Genomic DNA, 19,583 nt, shown 5'->3' with positions numbered 1-19,583 from the left:
GACGCAAATTCTATGGACACGTGGAACACCTGCGGGAGAGCCGGGGCGGGGTCACCCTGGGCGGTAGATCCGAGCGGGGGGCACCCCAGGAGATGGGGGTCGAGGAAGGACCCGAGGGAGTAGAGAGAAGGAGACTCACTGCCCCCATCCCGGACCTGCCCCAAACCAGGTGAGGCCATCGGCCCCTCCCTCCTCTGGGTCCCGGGGTCCTGCTGAGAGGGGTCGCCCGCTGGGCGTCCTCGGAGGGGAGAAACAGGGAAGGGAGGCGACGGCGGGGTCCCGGCCCTAGGAGCTCGCTGGGAGGCGAGGGCGCCCGCTCCCCCCGACCGCTGCGCTGCGCTGCGGCGCGCACGGGCTCCGCCGGCTGCTATTCCGGCTGGCGGCGACCGCCGCAGGAAGGACCGGTTCCTGTGCTCCCTCCGCCCCCTTCCCTCGCCTTCTGCTGACGCTGACGTCGGATGAGAGAGCTGGAGGAACGCTCCGTTCGCGGCCAGGAGGCTCCCGGGGGCCGGGGCTCCGAGGTACCTGCCCTCCGGGGCCCGGGCGGGGGCGAGCCGGGCGGGCGGCAGGCTGCCGCGGGAGATTCCTGGCAGCCGGGGCGGTCGGGGGCGCCAGCCTGGGGCTGCCAACCCTGCTCTCCGCGCGCTGGGTGACAGACAGGTCGCCTCCTCCTGCGCCCCCATCCCCGTGCGGGCACCGCCACAGCCCCTTCCCCTTCCCCGCCTCCGCCCTGGGGCCTGGGAAGGTCTGGAGGATGCGCGCGCCTCCAGAGCGCGCGTCCGCCCCGGGGCAGCGGGAGGGAAGCGTTCCGGGCTCCGGCCGCAGCTCTGCACTCCGCGTCGGCGGCACCCCTCCCCCTCCCGCGCACCCCACCCGCGCCGGGCCTCGCCTCCCCGGCCCTTCCGGCCCCAGGACCCCCGAGGTCCCTCCTGGGCCGGGACCTGACTTGTTGCCGAGTTCACCTGCCGCAGCTCCCGGTGTTCGGCTTTTTCTCTTCTCCCCATTCCCCATCTTTGGCGGAGGTAGAAGGGAGCACTAGAAGCCCTCGTACCAGGAGGCCTGAGGTGGATCCTCCACCCTCCACCCCGGGTGAGGTGCTCCGAGCCTCGGACCGGACTGGAGCGGGAGCCCCTAAGCAGGCCAGGTCCCTGCAAACCCCCGCGCGCCCGTTTCCTTTGGGTGCCGCTGACGCCGCCTTTCCTGCCTCGCGGCTATCCTGCTTCCTCTAGAAACGAACATATCCTGTTATTACGTCTGCCTTTGCCGAGAGCAACTGTCCGTTAACCTTTCCTGTTGCCTTTTGACTTGGCATGCCCCCGAACGCCCCTCAGCTTCTCTTTGGGCATCTTAAAAACGGTGCGTGAGCCTTTTCCCTGCATTAAGGCATATAGTTTAGAAAGGGAATTGGGTTCTCTTCTAGATGCCATAAAAAATTATCACGAGAAAGGGTGCTGGGTGGCAGCCTTAGTATCTGAGATCTGGTAACTTTATAAAAATTATCAGGGCCTGGGAAATGAACTACCAGCTGGTTTGAAAATGATATTGAACGTAGGAAGAAAAGCACAGAAGGCATTGGCCATTAATGTCCTATAAATTATGACTCATTGCAAACATGTTCATGTCCAAACATTTCAGTAAAAACTCCCCAGAAAAATACCAAGTTGATTTATGAGGACCTTTAGTTTGGTTTTTCTGAGATCTGGACTGTTCTCTGGGGTGAGGGAATGAAATAGGAAATGCCTACTAGTTTGAAATCAGTGGTCCAGATTCTGTTTCTTACATTCTGTTCAAGACACACACACTTTTTTTTTTACTTTTAAGTAAGTTTTCAAGTCAGTTTTTTTGTTTGTTTGTTTTAGGTTTCAGTCTTTGTTTTTGAAACATCATGGGTAGAGAATACATACCATAGGGGCAAAATTCTTTGGTTTTAGACTGCCATATATATATCTAAGGAGATGTAGCTTTCTAATTGTATCTTTTTTTGCATTAAATAGGTAAAGAGTTGTACTGCTATTATAGATGAACCTTTAGAAAATGACAGTTAAGCTGTTGAGTACTAATTATAATAGTGGAGAGACCCAAGGCTAAAAAGCTGATTGTGGACACTCAACCTAATGGGGCATTAATTGCCAAAGACAACGGATAGTAAATGCCTGGGAACTTTATTTTATAGCTCTTTCCTTCATTTGATCCACCTTTGTATCTATCTGACTGCTTTCTCTGAGCATCTTTATTGCCATGCATTTCTCTCCTTGTCAGCCTTATGAAAAACACAGAAAATTTAGTTACTCAAAAAACCTTCAAAACTGCTGCATCTTCATTGTATTTGACTAAAGAGTACATTTTTCTTTCAGGTGCCGGCAGGTTTATCAAGAGAAAGAGATGTGTGGCAACTGTGAAATGACATGGCAGGGTCAACCTGTTTCCTTGTGAACTTTTAAGTTACAGAAACCTCATACAGGAGAAAGTGATAAAGTTAATAGGCCACAAGGATCAGGAAGAATTTTTCCTCTTTATTGGTTGAGCTGTACACCTGGAAGCCTGAGGGTGGGTGGGAACATTTAGGATCAGTGCACTGGCCACTAATGTCCTTTTTATTCCATCTGCACTTTCAGATTTATGGGAGCCATGGACAAGGATGCTATCTGTATGTTTATGTCCATGAGGCAACATAGATCACTGATTAATTCACCTTTTTGTCTTCTTCACCCCCATCCAGAATCTGCCTCAGTAAAGCCTTTAAACTCACATACCAGTATAGGAGGAACATTCCCCCCTCCCCCACCAGGGTCTCACATTTTATACCACTGTCATATCTAGCGCCGTGGAGGCTGGGCAAGGACAGGCTTTGGATCCCAGTGGAGCAGGATTGGAGCCCCAGCTGCAACACATAATTAGCCACATGACCTTGAGCAAGTTACTCCAGCTTTCCAGGTCCTTATTTGCTTATCTATAGAGCAGGAATATCCACCTTACATTTATATATATATATATATATATATATGTATATATAATGATTTTCACAGTTAATTGGACTCAAGTTGGGCTTCCTGGGTGGTGCTAGTGGTAAAGAATCTGCCTGCCGATGCAGAAGACGCAATTCGATCCCTGGGTCAGTACGATCCCCTGAAGAAGGAAATGGCAACCCACTCCAGTATTCTTACCTGGAGAATCCCATGGACAGAGGAGCCTTGCTGACTACAGTCTGTGGGGTCACAAAGAGTTGGACAGGGCTGAGCACACACACACACAGCAGGACTCAAGTAATAATAAATTAATTATTCTTTCACATGCTAAACATATGTGCTATCTGTATCTGAAAAGGATGCTGCTGCCTTTCCCTCATGATAGAGAATGCATTCCAGTTGGTTTTGAGTTGTTGCAGTGATTTTGTACCAAAACTGAGAATTTGGGCTTTATGGATCCTCCCTGAAGTTGGGGAATGCGGTCAGTGTTTGAGGAATAAAGCAAAGCTAATTTGTTCCATTAGGGGTAGATCTTCTAAACCCCTGCCACTCAAATGTGATCCATGGACCAGCAACATTGACATCCCTGAGAGCTTGTAAGACAGGTGGAATCTCAACCCACCCTCTCCCATGTCCACTGAATAAGAATCTCTTCTTAACAAGATCCCCAAGTGAGTCCTGTGTACATTAAAGTTAGAGAAGCATTGTCCTAACCTGGTATTTATTAAACTTTTCTGTCTGATAGAATCATATGGGGGCTTGTTAAGTGTGGATTCCCAACCAGGCATCTCCCATCTGCTGTTAACACCTCAAGTAGCTCTGATGCCCAGGCTTCTCCCACTGATCTTTGAGAACATGCTTACTCAGTGGTGTCTGACTCTTTGTGACCCCACGGACTGTAGCCCACCAGGCTCTTCTCTCCATGGGATTTCCCAGGCAAGAATACTGGAATGGGTTACCATTTCCTTCTCCAGAGGATCTTCCTGACCCAGGGATCAAACCCGGATCTCCTGCATCTGCATGAATGGTATGCAGATTCTTTACCACTGAGCCACCTGGGAAGCCCAGTCTTTGAGAAACACTCCACCAAGCTTTTTATGCAGCAGAGTGTACTAAGATGGGCTTCTGCCCTCTTCTTTAACAAAGCATTTGGGCAGATATGACCTTTGATATTCAATTCCCTTTGAGGTAAATAGGTGTTATAAATCCCTATCTATCTGCTTAGGAAAATTAGGACTACGGCCATGATTTGCCGCTCTGGATAATGCATATGGTAGAACTGCCTTGAACCTCTATGAATCCTAGTTGACCATGCTTTCACGACTCTAGCATCCAAATTAATGCACTGAAGTAATTTCAAATTTCAGTGAATCTCTCCAGTACACTGATGACTCTAAGGTGTTTTATACATACCTTTAAAACAAAGCCTTCCTTCTGTGTGACTCTTGGCCAATTACTTAGGATAAGTAATTGAGCTTATTACTTAAGATAAGATTTTGAGCTTCAGCCATAAAATGAGGATGATGTCCCCTGGACAGTGTTGCCAGGATAAGCATACTGTGCACAGAGCATTCATGTTGGTGTCTGAGAAGTGCTAGTTCCTCAACTAATTGCTACTTGTCTCATTGTAAACCTAGTGAGAGAATGAGTTCATGGAAAGTTGAGAAAATGGCATTGCTCATGATGAGAAGTCTCTCCTGCTGGTTAGATGACGTCATGCATCAGGCCTTCGGCCAAATCAGAGAAGAGGGGTCACCGCTCAGTTTTCAGCAGGCATTTGTTGTGTGTGTCATGTGCCATGCATCGTTCCAGTACTGGGAATCCCAAGACAAGACCCAGCAGGCCCTGCACTGCTCTGGAGAAGCCTGCAGCCTAGTGAGGGAGATCAATGGGTCAGGTGATGATTACATTTCAGGAAAGGTAGGGAGAGGTGAAGCCCAGGGCAGAGACACCCAACCCCGGTCGGGGAGAGGGCAGAGAAAACTTGAGAAGATTCATGGAGGAGGTGACCCGTGAGTTAAGCCTTAAAGGACTGATAAGAATTTGGCAGGTCAGAAAAGGTGATGAATGGAGAGAGAGTTTCCTACACAGTACCCAGGTGTACAAAGGGAGGGGATACTGGCAAATAGTCCTCATGCCTGGAGCCCAGTGTGCATGTATGTCCCTTACTGTCTGAATGACCTTGGGCAAGTTTGATCACCTGTGAGTTGAGAAGCTTAAATGTATCAATCAGGATAGGCACAGGACTCATTTCAGTTTTGTGCTGTACAGTCATGGAGAGCTGGTGGAGATATTAGTAGAAAATAAGGGACTGATGTTAAAAAGCTATTAGAATTGGAGGAAAGTAAAGGGGTCATTCGGAGAAGGCAATGGCACCCCACTCCAGTACTCTTCCCTGGAAAATCCCATGGACGGAGGAGCCTGGTAGGCTACAGTCCATGGGATCGCTAAGAGTCGGACGACTGAGCGACTTCACTTTCACTTTTCCCTTTCATGCACTGGAGAAGGAAACGGCAACCCACTCCAGTATTCTTGCCTGGAGAATCCTAGGGACGGCGGAGCCTGGTAGGCTGCTGTCTATGGGGTCACACAGAGTTGGACACGACTGAAGTGACTTAGCAGCAGCAGCAAAGGGGTCATTTTTAGAAGACATTTTGTAGAAAGTACATAGAATTGAAAGAGGATGCCTGAAAAAGGCAACTGAATGCAATGAGTTACCATGGGGTCGGATACACGAGACACGAGGTATGCGTATTCAGTGATGACCAATGAGTATATAGATAGTGGTATATTGCTAACCCTGAGATTCTAGACTTGAGAGTGGTAGGTCCCTCTCATTCTCTGGTGAGAGTATTTGTGCAAGAAGTGATCATAAAGTATTGCAGCTGCTTTCCCAGACCACACATTAAAATGCATCCCATTGCTCACCATCATCATGATCTCTCACACCCACTTCTCTGTTCCCAGAATAGGGCATGAAAACCTAACGGTACTTAGGGGAAATTCAGCCTTCTCTGCATGTTTCTGGGATAGTGCATCCTAGGCCAGGGGCCAAGGAGCTACTTGTGATGAACGGCATGCCCTGTTCTTCTCGGTAGGAACCCTGAGAGCCGCCAGGAGTCTTCAGCAAGGTTTTATTGTGTATAAGCACGATGGCAGCTATGGAGTTGGGAGTAACATAGCACCTGAGCCTGTGATTAGGAGAGATTGTTTTTTTACAGAAGCTGAGCCCATTATTCGAGCTTCCCTGGTGGCTCAGTGGTAAAGAATGTGCCTGCTAATGCAGGAGACTCAAGAGACCAGGGTTAGAGCTCTGGGTTGGGAAGATCCCCTGGAGAAGGAAATGGCAACAAACTCCAGTGTCCTTGCCTGGGAAATCCCATGGACAGAGGAGCCTGGGGGCTACAGTCCATGAGGTCACAAAAGAGACATAAATCAGCGACTGAACAACAAAGTAACAACAAGCCCATTATCCAACCCTTTAGTCCAGGAGTAGAATGGAGTGCGTAAAAACAGAATTTCGAAAGTCAAAAGCAGCCTTTCATTTACTAGTTGTTGACTTTGGGCAAATCATTTCACCTTTGTTTCTCACTTGCAAAATGGGCTGTATGCCCTTCTGATATGGGCGTGACTCTGTTCAGTGCTTCACACATATAAAGGGCAGCACATAATTATTGCCCTTTATCCAGCACATATTTGCTGAAGGCCTGCTGTGTTTCAGATTCTGTGCTTGGTGTAAGGAGGCAAAGATGAACCAGTTAGGATTCTTCCCCTCAAAGGACTTCCAGGGAAGTGCAGGGGCGTGTCGGACTCTGTGACCTCATGGACTGTAGCCTGCCCGGCTTCTCTGTCCTTGGGGTTTTCCTGGCAAGGATACTAGAGTGGGTTGCCATTTCCTCCTCCAGAGGATATTCCTGACCCAAGGATCAAACCTGCATCTCCTGCATTTGGTTCTTTTCCATTGAGCCACTTGGGAAGGGCTAGTATGTGTGTGTGTGTGGGGGGGTGGTGGCGGGGGGTGCAGATGTAATCAGCTTATTGCAGGAGAATAATGGGACTGCAGACCACCACCAGCATTGGTGTGGGGCAGTTAATTCTCTAGTGGGGAGGGCAGGAGTGGGAGGCCCCTGGGGAGAAGGAGGACAGGTGTTGAGTTGGGGACGACTTCACTGAGGAGGTGATATTTGAGGAGAATCTTGAGGTAAGGTTAAGTTGTTGTTTAGTCATTGAGTCATGTCCACTTCTTTGCAACCCCGTGGACTATAGCCCACCAGGCTTCTCTCTCCATGGGATTTCCCAGGCAAGAATACTGGAGTGGTTGCCATTTCCTCCTCCAGGGTATCTTCCCAACACAGGGATTGAACCCTGTCTCCTGCATTAGCAGGAGGATTTGCGTGTTATACAAAGAGTTCAGACAATGGTGTAAAAGATTAGAATGGGTAGATAGAAGGATGGTTTTGCCTCTGAAGGCCTAGACTAAGCCCTGACTGTGAATCTAAAAGGAGGAGATGTGTTTAGTAACTTTTTAGGAGGTAGGATGAAGAGAACTAGGAGGCTGGCTACAAAAGATGAGAAGTCAAGTTTCCAACTTGGGCGACTCAGTAGATTTCCTGCTGGTGATTAGCACTGGGACCACAAGAAGGAGAAAAATTGAGGGGGTGGAGATGGAGAGAGAGAATTTTAGTCTTAGAGGTGCTGAATTTGTAGTGCCTATTGGATGTCTATGAAGATGACCAAAAGGAGTTGGCAATTTAAACCCCTCTCCAGAGTGCCAGGGGCTCCCCTTGCGACTCAGACTGTAAAGAATCCACCTGCAATGCAGGTGACATGGGTTCAATACATGGGTTGGGAAGATTCCCTGGAGAAGAGAATGGCTACCCACTCCAGTATTCTTGCCTGGGAAATCCCATGGACAGAGGAGCCTGGCGGGGCTGCAGTCCATGGGGTCACAAAGTGTTGTACACGACTGAGCACATACGCACACACACACACACAACCCACACACACACCCCAGAGCACCAGATCCACATTCGCAAAGAGTCGGACACGACCGAGAATGCGTACACACACACACACACACACACACACCACCCAGAGTGCCAGATCTACATTTTGATCCTCCCACTGTAGTCTCTGGAGAGGGGTTTAATTTTAAAAGTCATACAGCTGTTGATCGAAGCCACAGAAGTGAATTAAATCACCTAGAGAGAGCAAGTAGAGTGTAATAGAAGACAGCCAAGGTTGGAACCTTATTGTTGTTTAGTCACTCAGTCATGTCCTACTCTTTACGACCCCATGCACTGTAGCCCCACCACGCTCCTCTGCCCATGGGATTCTCCAGGCAAGAATGCTGGAGTGGGTTGCCATTTCCTCGTCTAGGGGATCTTCCCAACCCAGGAATTGAACCCGGGTCTCCTGCATTGGCAGGCAGATTCTTTACCACTGAACCACCTGGGAAGTCCTAGAACCTTGTAGGTGGTTGATATTCAAGAGGTGGACACATAGAGGGAAAGGAGCCAACAAAGAAAACTGAAAAGTTGCAAAAGTGTAGAGAGTGTTTACTGAGAAATAGAGGGAGGGGAGCTTAGTCAAAGGTCAAGTGAGAGAAGGACCTTAGTTGGGCTCACAGTGAAAACCTTTCTCTGGTGTGGTGGAGAAAGGAAGCACACTGTATGGGCTTAGAAGAACTCCCTCTGAAGAGAAGGAAGAGGATGGTGACTGGGGGAAGAAAGAGGTTGAAGAATATGGGTTGAAGGCAGAAATGGAGGTTGATTAACTTGAAGGAGAAGGAATAATGGATGGAATAAGGTGGAAAGGGGCAAGAGGGTAAGACCGGTCCCTTGTGAAGAGGAAGGAACATCAGTGGGTATAGTCATGGTGCTAGATGGTCCCCCCAAAAATGAGTAGGGGTGATGAGAAGAGGAAGCTGTGAGAGAAAGGGCGCAGTGCAATGCCCAGGGCCATGAGTCCCCATAGAGCATGAGGAGGGAGCCTGGTCATTGTCCTCCTGGGGAGTTTCCTTCTACCTCCTGCTCCCTGAAGGCCAGGAGCTAAGTGACCTCATATCGCATGCTTTTTTTTCAGCGTTGCCATAGGCAGCACGGGCGTCATTGTGAAGTAGGTAAACTTGTACTGATGCCAAACCACTCCCCTCTTTCTGCTTCCTGCTTCTCTCTTCTCTGCACACCTGACCTGAAACTCTGTGCCTTTGGGCTACTTTCTGGTGGTTCCTCCTGCTTGTTCTACCTGCCTTACCAGGTATATGCCCAACGTTCCTGTCTTCCCTGATTCCCACCAGAAGAACTGGTCTTGTGCCTTATTTGTTATTAATAATGATTAGTGATTCATATTAGTAATAGCAGTTCTACTGCTGTTACTTATTTCAGTAAACCTCTTCCCCAAGAAAGTAGCAAGAGCCTGGAAAAGAGATCTTTTATTAGTTCTCGGATAACACCAACTAGATGACCCAGTTTAGGCAAGGGTGGCTCTGCTAATCGAGGTACATGAAAACACAGAGCTCTCTCCTTCTGTTTCCCTTTACTGTGGACTTTTATTTGAAGGTCTTCCTCTTGCATCTCCCTCCCCTTCCTGGGCTGCCTTCATCCCTTGCTCTTGTGCGTGCCTGCTAAGTTGCTTCAGTCGTGTCTGACTCTGTGGGACCCCGTGGATTGTAGCCCACCAGGCTCCTCTGTCCATGGAATTCTCCAGGCAATAATACTGGAGTGGGTTACCATTTCCTTCTCCAGGGGATCGTCCTGACCCAAGGATCAAACCCACATCTCTTATGTCTCCTGCATTGGCAGGTGGTTCTCTACCACCAGTGCCACCTGGTCCCTTGCTCTTAAGCTAGCCCAAACTCCAACATGATTTAGGGACCACTATTTCACCAAAGAAAGTCCTTGAATCTGTGCCATTTCCCGAGAAAGGAGTCATGCTGGTTTATTTACAGGACCTGTGCACAGCGTAGACATTATATAAACAACATACTGGTGTCTGTGTGTTTCGGTGATTTAAAACTAATGGAAAAGGCTTACTCTATGCCTTTGGACATTTTCTTCCATCCTGGGCCTCCGTTAGCTCATCTCTGAAAGGAGAAGATAGGACTGAATGATCTGTAAGTCCTCTGCTACCTTTGAGTGATCTGTGGAGGCCTAAGAAATTACTTGATCATTTCTGTAAGAAGCTTTAAATTGTGAATTCAACCTTAAAGAACAAAAGCCTTATAAACAGTAGTATCTTGCAGGTAGTTCTGATTGTTGACATTATGCTTATGTGTAATTTCATAGAGGTGTCATCACTGATTCTTATATTTTGTCTTCCTTCACACTTACAATATTATTAACCATTTGTATATGAATTACGTATTTTTCATTTATAAATGTATATGCATTTTATATTTGTAGGTGTTTATATGTGTGCTTTTGTGTGTGTGTGTAGTGAGAGAGTGATTGATCTGTCTTCTCACTTTTGATGATCTAATGGTATTTCATCCACTTCACTAAATGATTTCTATAAATCTGATTTAAAAGAAATGGTACATTTTGGATATAGAGTTTGATCTCTTTAAGGCAGCTTATTGTGAAAATGCAGATTGTAGGTCATTTTAAAAGACCATATTGTAGGTCATTTAAAAAGACTATACGTGTATATATACACACACATATATATAGTTTATGTACATTTACATATATAAGTGAGATTTTATTTTTGTAATGACGTATCTGACAGGATAATTGTCAGAGAGATTCTGGGGAGAAAACTCTTTAAAAATATCTCTATCTGTATAGAATATTGGTGACCTGAGAATTAATTTTTGGCTCTTTGCTCCTTTGCTTAATTTAAGTCTTAGACCAAAGCTATGTAATAAAAATGTAAGGGCAGCCACATATGTAATTTAAAACATTCTAGTGGGCACATTGGAACAACTAAAAAGAAGCAAGGAAAATTAGATAATATATTTATTTAATGCAATATGTTCAAAATATTATTTCAACATAAAATATAAAAATACATATATAAAATATAAATGAGTATAAATGTAATTTATAACATAATATAAATTACATTTATATATAATATAGCAATATAATTATATAAAATTTAAATATACATACATAAATCAATATACAATACATATAATTTTAGCAACATAAAGTATAAATAAGTATGAAATATAAATTTCTTATTAGACACTTTACTTTTGGGATTACTAAGTCTTCAAAATATAGTGTGTGTTTTACTTGAAAGCATATCTGTATTCAAGCTAGCCATATTTCCAGGTTGCTCAATAGCCACGTTTGGCTAGTGGCTGATGTATTGGACAACACAGTCTTGGATGAGAAAATTAGTTTACCTCAGATTGATCTTTCAAAAAATTGTATCCCAGTTATAAAATGTAGTGTTAAAATTCAAAGAAAACATGTATTCCCATCATTTAATGACACTGTGTGCTGGCAGTTAAGGGTCTAGTATTTCTTTTTTTTTAATTTATATATTTGGCTGCACTGGGTCTTAGTTGCAGCTCTTGAGTTCTTTGGTTGTGGCGTGCAGACTCTTGGTTGCAGCATGTGGATCTAGTTCCCTGACCAGGGACTGAATCCAGGTCTCCTGCATTGGGAGCATAGAGTCTTAGTCACTGGACCACCAGGGAAGTCCCATGGAGTCTAGTATTTCTTGCCAGAAGTTGATTGAGACCTTTGTCTGGGTAGCATGTTCCTTCATTGTTCACCTGTGAGGTTAAACTTCTAGAGAAAAAGGCACTATAAATACCAGAGATTAAAATCCACTTGATAAATTCAAATTGGCATTTGAAAGTTACATATACCAAACTAAATAAAATCAAAGGTGAGTATAATTTATACAGCAAGGTCTTTTAAAAATCCTTTCTTTAGCAAAGATACACTATTTGTTCTTTTTCTGTTTCCAGTCTTCTAATCCATTTCATGTTATCTGCTCTTGTAGATTCCCTTGAGGTTTTTTTCAGTGCCAGCCTTGTTATTGCCATCATGATTTTTGTTACAGCACAAAATTCACCCTTGATTCTCCTATACAAGCAGGGTTGTAAGCAAGTGAAAGAATAACAAGATCTAGATCATACCCCTTGTGAGCAGTTTGAGTTTGGGGGTTATTTTGTTTTTAGTTTGTTTCATGGGGCCATATTATTTTTAACTAAAATTAATACTAAGGATGAAAGCCTTTTAGAGAATACATTAGGTTTTTAAAGATTCTTTAAGTATGAGATGCTGTATTTGGTATATTCCTTTGAGAGACATCTCTTAGAAGAGAGGAAGAGACTCAGGAGAGCATCAGGTTGCAAACTGGCTGACTAGTGTTTTGGGCCCAGAATCCCTCCATGTAAACTTGATCTTTAACCTGACCTCCGAGAGGTCTCTATTTCTAGAAACCCAATTTCCTTATCTTTAAAAAGGAATATGTTGTGTTCATTATCTATAAGCTTTCACTTAAGTGAAAGTCACTCAGTCGTGTCCGACCCCTTGCTACCCCATGGACTGTATAGTTCTGAATTCTCCAGGCCAGACTACTGGAGTGGGCAGCCTTTCACTTCTCCGGGGGATCTTCCCAACCCAGGGATTGAACCGAGATCTCCTGCATTGCAGGCAGATTCTTTACCAGCTGAGCCACAAGGAAGCCCAAGAATGCTGGAATGGGTAGCCTATCCCTTCTCCAGCGGATCTTCCCAACCCAGGAATCAAACTGAGGTCTCCTGCATTGCAGGTGGATTCTTTACCAGCTGAGCTCCAAGGGAAGCCCATCCTCTGAAAATAATTAAAATCAGCTTTATGGTTTTGTGACTAAGGGCAGCCTAGATGTCAGCTAGCTTCATCTGCTATTTTACAGATGAGCCAAGTGTAAGATGAGCAAGACATGCTTCAGTTTGGCTTCCCAGGTGGTGCTCGTAGTAAAGAACCCAGCTGCCAAAGCAGGAAACAGAAAAGACCAGGATTTGATCCCTGGGTCGGGAAGATCCTCTAGGGTAGGAAATGGCAACCCACTCCAGTATTCTTACTTGGAGAATCCCATGGACGGAGGAGCCTGGTGATTGCACAAGGTCGCAAAAGAGTCTGACACAACTGAAGTGACTTAGCACACAAGTGGAAGAGAGATAAGCTTGTATCATGACCGTGGGCTTACAGGCTTTTATTTTATACTAAGCAGAATATTGGGAGACAAGTTATATTGGCATTGGAAATATTTACTTCGGGATGTGATTTTAATAGAGTTAGGGAGTTACTAAGCTTAGTTAATGCCTGGATATAATACTTGAGCTGTTTTGAAACGTGAATGATCGTTTAAAAATATCCTAAGCCACAATTCATTAACAGAAAATGCAGATTTTAATAGAGACTTGCACATGTAGGGTTTAAATGAAAAGTCATCCATCTTTTAGCTGCCTTGAATACGGTTAGAATCCTGCTTTCCTCCCATAAGATTTGCTGATTCACAAAATTAAAGCATGACTCATAAAATTAAATCATGATGGTGTTTCATATTTGCTTGTGAATTTATGAAATGTCAAAAATCATTTGCAGGAGACTCAAACTCAACTGCAAACAGAACCCATTTAAAGTTATATGGAGTGCTCAAGTAGTCATAACCTTATCAAAATCTGAAAGGGAAAGCTGGGTGATATCTGAGACATAGGAAAAACACTCATAAAAACTAGTCGGAATCATGTTACTTTAATATTTGGCTTTTGAAAAGATAGAAGATGATTCAACTTCCCACCCTCCACAGTGAACCCTTTTTCTCAACTATTTGTGAACACATTTTGATGAATCAATATTGGAATAATAATAATAAATGCAGTTAGTTATGCCTGGAGGAATTGCTTTAGCTTTTCCTCCCCATTTCTACTGAAACTATTTAAACATTTATACTTAAAACAGTTTTCCTTCTCTATGTGGGAAATTGTAAGAATCTTTCTAGACATGAGAAAAGGGTTAAAGTGTTAGTTCCTCAGTAGTATCCAACTCTTGGCAGCCCCATGGACTGTAACTCACCAGGCTCCTCTGTCCATGAAATTTTCCAGGCAAGAATACTGGAGTTGGTAGCCATTTCCTTCTCCAGGGCATTTTCCCAACCCAGGAATCAAACCCAGGTCTTCTACGTTGCAGGGGGATCCTTTACCGTCTGAGCCACCAGGGAAGCCCAAGAGAAAGTGACTAGAGATAAACTTTTGGGGGAAAAGGTGAAAAATATATTGAGCAAAATAAGAAGGAGGAACATTACTTTTTAACATGGTACCTGGCACCTCTGACAAATGTGTATTTCTTCTGTTCATTTGGCAATTCATCAGAAGCCTGTACCTGAGTCCTGGTGCTGAAGGCAGTTTGCTTTGTTCTCTCTGGATCGCAGGTGCACAGTTTAAAAGGAACGGGCTCTGTTCTGTTGTTTCTTAATGACCTCTAGACTCTAAATTATACAACTTATATTAGTTCTGTGGTTATATGTCAGAGAAATAAAACCAACTATTGAAAACGGGTAGTATTTCTAAATGAAGTTGTTCTCTGAAAAAAACAGAAAGGTGGAATGAGGAGGAAATTATAGAAATTAGTATCCTGCAGTTGGAAGTTAAATCCAAGAGACCTGCCACAGGTGTCCAACATTTGTTATGGAAAGTCGATTAGGAACTCCCTAGCAAAGACAGGACACAGAAGGTAATTACTACCTGTGAAATAAACCGCATCAAACGTCTACCCTCCAGGAGCTACAAAGTGTATCTAAATGCTGAAAAGTGACTAACGGTGCTTTCAGAGATTGGTCCCCACATGTCCCCATGTGTCCCAGGTCACACCTCTTGTCCTTAAAAGTTGTAGAAATACACAGCTGCTTATGGTTGGTTACACACACACACACACACACACACACACACATACACACACACACACACACACACACACACACACACACACACACATGCAGTTCTACTATAGAAGCAATTTGTTGTTTGCTTTCCTTCTGTCTGGAATAATACCCTCCCAACATACCCACAGGGCTGCCCAGGTGGCACTAGTGGTAAAGAATCCTCCTGCTAGTACAGGAGATGCAAGAGATGAGGGTTTGATCCAGGGTCAGAGAGATCCCCTGGAGCAAGGAAATATAGCACCCCATGCCAGTCAGTATTCTTGCTTGGGAAATCCCATGGGCAGAGGAGCCTGGTGGGCTACAGTCTATGGGGCCACAAAGAATGGGACATAACCGAGCAATCGAGCACACTTGCCCACACACACTCCTACCCGGCCCCTGGCCAGCAACTACTGATTCTTGGAATCCCAGCCCAGAGGCCATGTAGGAAGCCAGCCCCGTGCCCTGACCTCTCTTTTCTTCTAACCCTGGGCACCTCCCCCTGCCATGACACACTCCCCGTCACAGGAAGCGCTCGGCTCTCCCTGACTTCAGATTCTCCTGTTCACTTATACACAAGTAGCCCCGAAAGTCTGTAGCGGGTAATGATGGGTAATTTTACAGAGGTTTAATTTAAAGAATTATTCTGTATTTCATCAGATATATGAACTCATTGCTCATGAGCTCTTTCACCATCTTATGTTGCATGAAGAAGTAAAATGACTACCAAACAGCTGACAAGGTATCAATTGTAGGACACATCCCAGCTTCAGGAAGGTTGCAGTGAGAACAGATCTGCACCTGGGATTCAGTGACATGTGGTGCCATGAAGCTGGTGTTTGGGAATGAGTGATTTTAGTATGGGATGATTCAGACATTTCCCCCCACCCCGACTCTGCACCTACATATACTGTAAGACTGTTCTGTTCTCTTGCAAAGTGTGTTTAAATGCTTGTGTGGACAACAGAATGAAGCACTTTAAGATGGTGACAGTTAGAGAATAGAGATTTTGAATAAATTAGACAAATGACAAATTTGGCAGTGGCTCCGATCTGCAATTCAAGAGAATCCACCGTATGCTCAGTACAGATTAAGGAAAAGGGGATACTGGACTCAGTTTCAGCTAGGACTCCAGCTAATAGAAAACCTGCTCCCTGAGGGAGGAGAAAAACCTACCACTTAAGTTGGACAAGGAATTAATTTGAGACATGAAAACTGCGCAAGAAACAGGACACACTTAGGAAACATTAGTCAAAAGGAAGCTTACTGTTTTTGTGGGTTGAGAGTATTGGTTTGGTGACGTATAACTACTCTTCTTACCTTTACTCTGAGTAAGGGTTGGCTGAAGAATTTTAGACTCTTTGCATAATTCAAATATAATCAGAAGTGCCATCAGCGAACTCCATAAGCTCCTAGAAAAGGGTTGTGGGCCAGAATAAATGTTCAGTGCAGCTGAAGGCAGCCTGTATGGAATGAAACTACTTAATGCATGTTACGTTTCCAAGGAGGAGAATCCAGTATCAGGATTTGAGGCAGCTAAAATTGACTCCTTTTGTAGCAGTGCATCAAACTTTGCTTAAACCAGGCTTGCTTTAGTGTTCTGCGAACCTTGGACTTATTCGGAAGAAACTTTTGCATGTGTGTTGGCCAACCTGTGTGTTCAGAAACGCTTTTCAATAGCTATCAAAAATAGAAACAAGTGGGACAGCTGTGGTCTGTCCACATGGGTAGATAAAATTGAAGAGTCAACACACCAAGCATGTAAGAAAAGCAGGGATGAGAATGAGCATAATGATTGCACAGAACCCCTGTAGAAAATGTTAACAAAATATCCCTTCTCCCTGTTCATGCAGTTTTCCCCTCGTGGCAAGATGGTCTCTCAGCCACATGGGTGTATTTGAGAACAGCTCCTGTGTTTAATGCCTGGCCTTAGAGCCTGAGGAAATGGCAACCCACTCCAGTATTCTTGCTTTGGAAATCCCATGAACAGAGGAGCCTGGCGGGCTACATACAGCCCTTGGGGTTTCAAAGAGTCAGAAACAACTGAGGGACTGGACATTGGAGCCTGAGCTGGAGATAATACAGCTCCATCAAGTGCAGCCTGGGAAAGTCTTAAGAACCTTAGGTTGGTAGTCTTGGTGTCACCCTTAGTGTCACTGCTGGCCTCAGCAGCTGTCCTACCTCTGAGCAGGGCTATGTCTTTCCCCTTTATTACTTGTCTGAGACACAGAACCTGCTCTTCACCTACTCATCCCCCCACCCTCAGGGTTGCTCCATCAGAATTAGGAACTCACTTTTCATTGATCTATTAACTCACAGGGCCCTACTTCTTAGAGTAGGTCTTAAATTATTATTGGTTCATCTGCTTTGTCCTTAGGGAGACAGAGTTTAGTGAAGCACAAACATACATGTGGTCAGGTGGTGCTGAATTGAACAATATCGGTGCTTTTATTTTTCTTATCATGGGACTCAAAGTCCATAAGTAACTTGATACTGGCTCTTCGTTTCTTATCTCCCAAGGTAAGGTGACCACAAGTAGAACTTGAGGAAGTCTCTGTGCTATTAACAACCATTTATTTGGGGTTTCTTTCTTAAGTGCCTTGTTGCAGAAGTGAAGAAATAGCTTCCTGTGCAGAATCATGAATTGAAGTATTAGCTATTCTTAGACTGTATTATATTTTATAGGGAAAGTGATGTGTTTACAGCAGAATTTACAAATTTGAGGATACATGAAGATTTCTTTAGGTGTCTCTTGGAAATGTCAAGAGTCTCCTGGATCTGGAAATTATGTTTGTATTCATCAGTCTTTCCTGTGCAGCCTGCTTTGTCTACTACTATAGCCAATAATCACATGTATCGTTTGAGCATTTACTGTCACTAGTTTCAATGTTAAGTGCATACAAGATTTCAGACTTGATAGAAAATCATGAGTGCAAATATGCAATTTGTGATTTTTAAATTGATAGCATGTTGAAATAATAGCTTAAGATATATTGCATTAAAAAATATATTTAAACTTTTTTACCATTTCTTTTAACTTTTTTTTTAATGAATGGCTTTTCCTGTTAATCTTTGCTAGGATTGGTATTTTCAACTTTGTGTTTTTGTTTAGAATGTAACCATTCTAAAAGATGTGTAGGATATCTCATAGCTGTTTCTATTTGCTTTTGCCTAATGTACAATGCATTTATTTTCTCATAATTCCCTTATTATCAGTGTCTTTGTGTATGATTTTTTTCCCATTTGTATACCTTCTATGGTGAGGAGTCTATACTTGCCTATTTTTTTTTAACCTTTTGACTCCCTTCACCCATTTCTCCAACCACTTACCACCCACCTTTGGCAACCACCAAACTGTTATGAGCTTGTTTTTTGTTTGTTTGTTTTTGATTCCACATATAAGAGAGATTAGAATGTATTTGTCTTTCTTTATCTGATGTATTTCACTTAGTGTAATGCCCATAAAGTACATTTATGTTGTTGCAAATGGCAAGGTTTCAGTCTTTTTTATGTCTGAATAGTATCCCATTAGGGCTTCCCAGGTGGCTCAGTAGTAAAGAATCTACCTGCCAAGCAGATGTGGGTTTGATCCCTGGGTCAGGAAGATCCCCTAGAAAAGGAAATGGTAACCCACTCCAGTATTCTTGCCTGAAGAATTCTGTGGACAGAGGAGCCTGGTGGGCTACAGTCCATGAGGTCACAAAGAGTCAGACATGACTTAGCAATTAAACAGCAGCAAGCAGCAGCAGGAATATCCCATTTTTTATGAATATGTGTTTGTATGTGTATGCATGTGTATACACACACACGCTACACTTTATCCATTCAGACATCAGTCGACAGTGGAAATTTAGGCTGTTCCTGTGTCTTGGCTATCATAAATAAGGCTGCAATGAACATGGGGGTACAAATATCTTTTTGAGTTAGTGTTTTCATTTCAGATAAATAACCAGAAGTAGAGCTGCTAGATCGTATGGTAGTTCTATTTTTAATTTCTTGAGGAACCGCCATACTGTTTTCTGTAGGGGCTATGCCAGTTTACATTTCCATCAGCAGTGCACAAAGGTTCTCTTCTCCACATCCTTGCCGACACTTGCTATCTCTTGTCTTTTTGATAATAGCCATTCTGACAGGTTTGAGGTGATATCTCATTGTGGTTTTGATTTGTATTTCCCTGATGATTTAGCATATTCCCATGTACCTGTTGGCCATCGGTATGTCTTCTTGGGAAAAATGTCTATTCAGATCTTCTCCTCATCTTCTAATCAGATTGTTTGTTTTTGCTGAGTTGTATGAGTTCTTTATATATTTTGGATATTACTCCATATCAGATATATGATTTGCAAATATTTTCTCCCATTCAGTAGGTTGCCTTACGTTAGCTTTTGAGTAAGATGTTGTCCCCCTTATTTATTTTTCCTTTGGCTGCTTTTGCTTTCGGTGTCATATTCAAAAAGTTATTGCCAAGACCTACATTAAGGAGATTACTGCCTATGTTTTCTTCTAGTTTTATGGTTTCAGGTCTTACATTCAAGTCTTTGATCCATTTTTAATTTATTTTTGTGCATGATGTGAGATAGTAGTCCAGTTTTATTCTTTTGCATATAGCTCTCCACTTTTCCCAACACAACTTATTGAAGAGACTATTCTTTCCTCCTTGTATACCCTTGTCTCCTTTGTCATGAATTAATTGACCGTATATGTATGGGTTTATTCTTTTTATTTTTTTAACGTGACTGTTAGATCATTTAA

General features: G+C 43.9%; 1 protein-coding gene across 50 annotated transcripts in view; it reads left to right on the top strand.

Annotated features, from left to right (window-relative positions):
* Positions 1 to 65: 65 nt before the first annotated feature.
* The window catches only part of ICA1 (islet cell autoantigen 1), a 170,190-nt gene continuing 150,672 nt past the window's right edge, over positions 66 to 19,583 (top strand). For 22 of the 50 annotated variants that reach the window (XM_081531659.1, XM_081531653.1, XM_081531673.1 and 19 more), the window contains exon 1: positions 66 to 169. In XM_081531659.1, the coding sequence (XP_081387785.1) occupies positions 93 to 169 (77 nt within the window). In that variant the 5' untranslated portion in view covers positions 66 to 92. Of the gene's footprint in view, positions 522 to 9,125; positions 9,225 to 19,583 lie in introns of those variants that run through there. The other 28 variants (XM_081531694.1, XM_081531700.1, XM_081531686.1 and 25 more) reach the window with 2 other exon arrangements.

The sequence above is a fragment of the Giraffa tippelskirchi genome, chromosome 10, assembly GCF_054371585.1.
Source record: "Giraffa tippelskirchi isolate mGirTip1 chromosome 10, T2T-mGirTip1v1.2.pri, whole genome shotgun sequence".
Lineage (NCBI taxonomy): Eukaryota > Metazoa > Chordata > Mammalia > Artiodactyla > Giraffidae > Giraffa > Giraffa tippelskirchi.
This window is presented reverse-complemented; position numbering and strand designations above follow the sequence as displayed.